Genomic DNA, 3,654 nt, shown 5'->3' on the forward strand with positions numbered 1-3,654 from the left:
GTGGTCTTGTGGTCGACTGAGCGACTGAAGTACTCGCCGACGGGAGGGCCTCGGAGATGCGGTTCCCTCTTTCCAGAGGGGGTGAGGTAGCCACTCCAGTGCCGTTTGCGCGCCACGCTTCAGAAGACGCTCTCGTAGAAAACTCCGGCCGGGTTGTTGGAACCGGAGGGTAAGGAACACGATCGACCAGCTACAGAGGAAAATCTGGACTGCTCCGAGACTGCATGCTCCTGACTGTGTGGGAGTGCTCAGCTGCTGCCCTGAAGGGGATGCTATGGGAAACATCTTTCGTGAAAGATTTCTGTGCTTGGTCCGTATATTAAAATGTAATGTAACTGCAGCCATCTGCGTAAATAGCTCTCCTTCATTTCTTGGTAGCTGTGAGAAACTTCCCTCCGCTCTTAGCCTGACTCTGAGAAATAGTTGGGTGACAGACAAGCCTTGTGAATTAAAAGAATGTTCTTCTGTGTTCTAGCAGGATCTAGTTTTGTTTGGCATTGAAAATCTCTCATGGAGAATGGTTAAGCAGGGATCAATGACATCACTCGGCAGGAAACACTCTTGGAAGAGTTGCTATCGGAGCAATCTTGCATGATGATAAAAGTCTCCCAGATAACCTCTTCAGTAGTTCAATCCTTCATAGGTCATAGACCAGCTTATTGACTGAAATACAGACATTGCAGATACTGTATTTTATTTTTAGCATGAAATTTCACTTGAGAAGCATGTTATCCAGTTTTTATTCTGTGCGTGTAATCAGGATGCCAGATTTTTGTCAGCAAGTTCAGCTTCATGTGAAATGACACCAAATTGCTTCAATGATTAGCACCTTTAGTCTGTCCTCCCATCAAAAAGCCTTCCTCAAAACTGACCTGTTCCTTATTGGGGGGGAAAGCAGCTTGGTAACTGTTAGCAGTGAAGTAATCATGGTGAGCTAAAAAGTTGCATCTTAATAAACCTAAAGGAGGTTGCACTTGTGTATATATATACATATACAGTAGCTTTGAGAAGCAAATGTCATAGCTGCCGGAAATCACTACCAATTCGAAAACAACTTTGCCTTCTGCCTGGCACAAAAAAGGTTGGGCTCCTGTCTGTCTGACACTTGCTTTGACTTCAAGATGGCTTTTTGATGGGAAGGACAGGCTGAAGGGTGCTGTACGTTGGAGCAATTTAGTGTCATTTCACATGAAGCTGAACTCACTGACAAAAACCTGCTTAGAAGATGGAAAGAATCAAACGGTGATAATTTCAAATCCGTAGAATGAAAGTGGGAGTGAGCTAGACAGATAAGAGGTGGCTATGGTATGTGGGCTTTGTGAGTAGGAACAGATACCTTTTTGGTTAGAGGGCAAGCCAGGAGAGGGACTGGAAAGGAGACCTGGAGCACTCATCACTTGAAGATAAGCATATGCTGACATTTTTATATTGCCATAGTAAATTATATGATTTCTTGAACTCGTGCAAGTTAGTGTGATAGAAGTTCTCTTCTGTTGGCAGGTCTTTGTCAAGAGACTTTTTTGCATGGAGGTGTTAGGTGATTTTTTTTTTTCCCCCGTCTGCTTTGTATCTCAAAGTGATGCAGCTGCATGTGAAAATCTTATCTTGGCAACAGAAGTTAAAATGACTGAGTTTGCAAGCATCCAGATGAAAGGGGAGGAGAAAATGTTTCATTTTGAAGCTGTCAGCTCTTTACAGAACACTCGAGCATGAAAGGAAATGTTGAGGGGAAGGAAGCTTAAAAAGAAAAAATAATACATTAGTTGTTTTTCTGAGCTTTGAAAAACTGTTTCCTCTAAATAGATGTCTTTAACCAGTGTGTTTGGTTTGGTTAGTTTCCGGAAAGGATGTGAACTACTTTTTTTCAGGCTTCAATATGGTTTGTCATACATCTAGTGCCTTTAGCACCCCACATTCATGTTGTTTGAATTTATTGTCCAATGATGTTAGTAGGAACAATGGTTGCTGAAAATTCTGCCCCTTGTTAATACTGAAGAGTCAAATACTTGTACTCTGTGAAGCAATTGACACTTTCAGAATCCGGACATCCAATCAAGAATGCTCCTTTTTTAATTTAGTGTGCAACAGTGGATATTATATTGGTTTGTGTTTTGTTGTTTTTTTTTTTCTCGTATGATTTTTAATAAGCTGAAAAACATTATTATTTTTCCAGATTTGTTCCTGACCTTCCATAAAAATGTCTAAGGTAAGAATAACTTTTCTGTTTTCCAATGTAACAATGTGAAACAGATATTTTGTTTTTAAATATTAATCTGCAAGGGCAGAATGTGTAACTTGCATCGTGTTTGATAGTGATGTGTATGCTAAATTTATGGGTCATAAATAAGAGAGAATTCACATTTAGAAGACATAATATTAAAAGATTGAGTGATGTAAAACATGTATTAAAGTAGTTTCCTACAAGTATAAACCTCTGTAGTTAACTAATACTCTTGGAAGGATTTAATTTTGGTCATGGAGTTGCATACAAGCTTCCTGGTGCGTTTTCATTGAAACTTCCATTCTGCTACTGTGTTTTGAGCAGGAATAATTTAAGAAAAGGATGTTCTTAGATTTAATTTCTTCATTTACTAATAGTCAGCTGATCTTCCAGAAAAATGCTTTATAAACAATGTGGTAACTTAAAATATTATTGACATGCTGGGATTCATCTAATTCTTGGTTGCCTGCATCTGGTATAATGGGTAGAACATCCATGTTAGCTTATTAGAGTGAAATGAATGATAAAGGGTACCCGAGTAATGCATTTGAAGAGGGAAACTAATAGATCTAAAGATTTCTCTGCAGTATTTGTAGCAGTGTGCATTTGAAACACTATTGTGTAAATTCCCACCCCCCACCCCCCCCTTAAAAGAGATCTCTAAAGAGATCTTCCAGCAGATGGCTATCACTTCACTAGTTGTTCAGTGTTTTCATTTGGATTTGCTAAAAACAGATTAGAAATGGTCACCTTTTTATTTTAAGTCCATAAACATTGGACATAAGCTTTTTTATTTTAAATGTGTGTGAAGACACTGTTTAAACAGTGTGTGATTAGTGAATGCACTCTATACTTCGATAAATAAATGTTTGGGGTTTTGTTTCTTTTTTACTTAACGGGATCTTGGCTGGATAGCTGAATAAATGAAACTTTTTTTTTTTAATCTCTAGGTGAATGCAGTTGTTCTGTACTTCATTGTGAAACTGTTGAGTAGTGGGAACACCTGTGTAGTTTTCTCTCTGTATGTCATGTAGCTTCAAACCATTTCAAATAACTGAGGAAAGCAGTTATATATACAAACAAGTATGTCTAGAGAGGTTGTTTATTATTGTCTTATTTTATTTTATTTTTAGCAACAGCCTGCTCAGTTTACCAATCCAGAAACCCCTGGCTATGTTGGATTTGCAAACCTTCCCAACCAGGTTCACCGCAAGTCTGTGAAAAAGGGGTTTGAATTTACTCTTATGGTGGTTGGTAAGAAAACGTTTTATAGTCTTTCTCAAAATTAGTACTTGCTCACAGGGAATTTGGAATTAAAATGAGTATTACTTTCACTGTTTACAATAGCATCAGAAAGCTCTTCTGTACTGTAGCATTTAACTTTCTTTTATAGTTTATTAATTCATGCAGCAGTTGTTTTACAGATTTGTGGT

At 38.2% G+C, this 3,654-nt stretch overlaps 1 protein-coding gene across 1 annotated transcript in view; it reads left to right on the top strand.

The window, feature by feature from the left end:
* Positions 1-2,168: 2,168 nt before the first annotated feature.
* Positions 2,169-3,654, top strand: part of SEPT2 (septin 2) — a 20,153-nt gene continuing 18,667 nt past the window's right edge. The window contains exons 1-2 of the mRNA XM_009284227.1: positions 2,169-2,206; positions 3,355-3,475. Of these exons, the coding sequence (XP_009282502.1) occupies positions 2,198-2,206; positions 3,355-3,475 (130 nt within the window). The 5' untranslated portion in view covers positions 2,169-2,197. The remainder of the gene's footprint in view (positions 2,207-3,354; positions 3,476-3,654) is intronic.

The sequence above is a fragment of the Aptenodytes forsteri genome, unplaced genomic scaffold (assembly GCF_000699145.1).
Source record: "Aptenodytes forsteri isolate BGI_AS27 unplaced genomic scaffold, ASM69914v1 Scaffold647, whole genome shotgun sequence".
NCBI classification, from domain to species: domain Eukaryota; kingdom Metazoa; phylum Chordata; class Aves; order Sphenisciformes; family Spheniscidae; genus Aptenodytes; species Aptenodytes forsteri.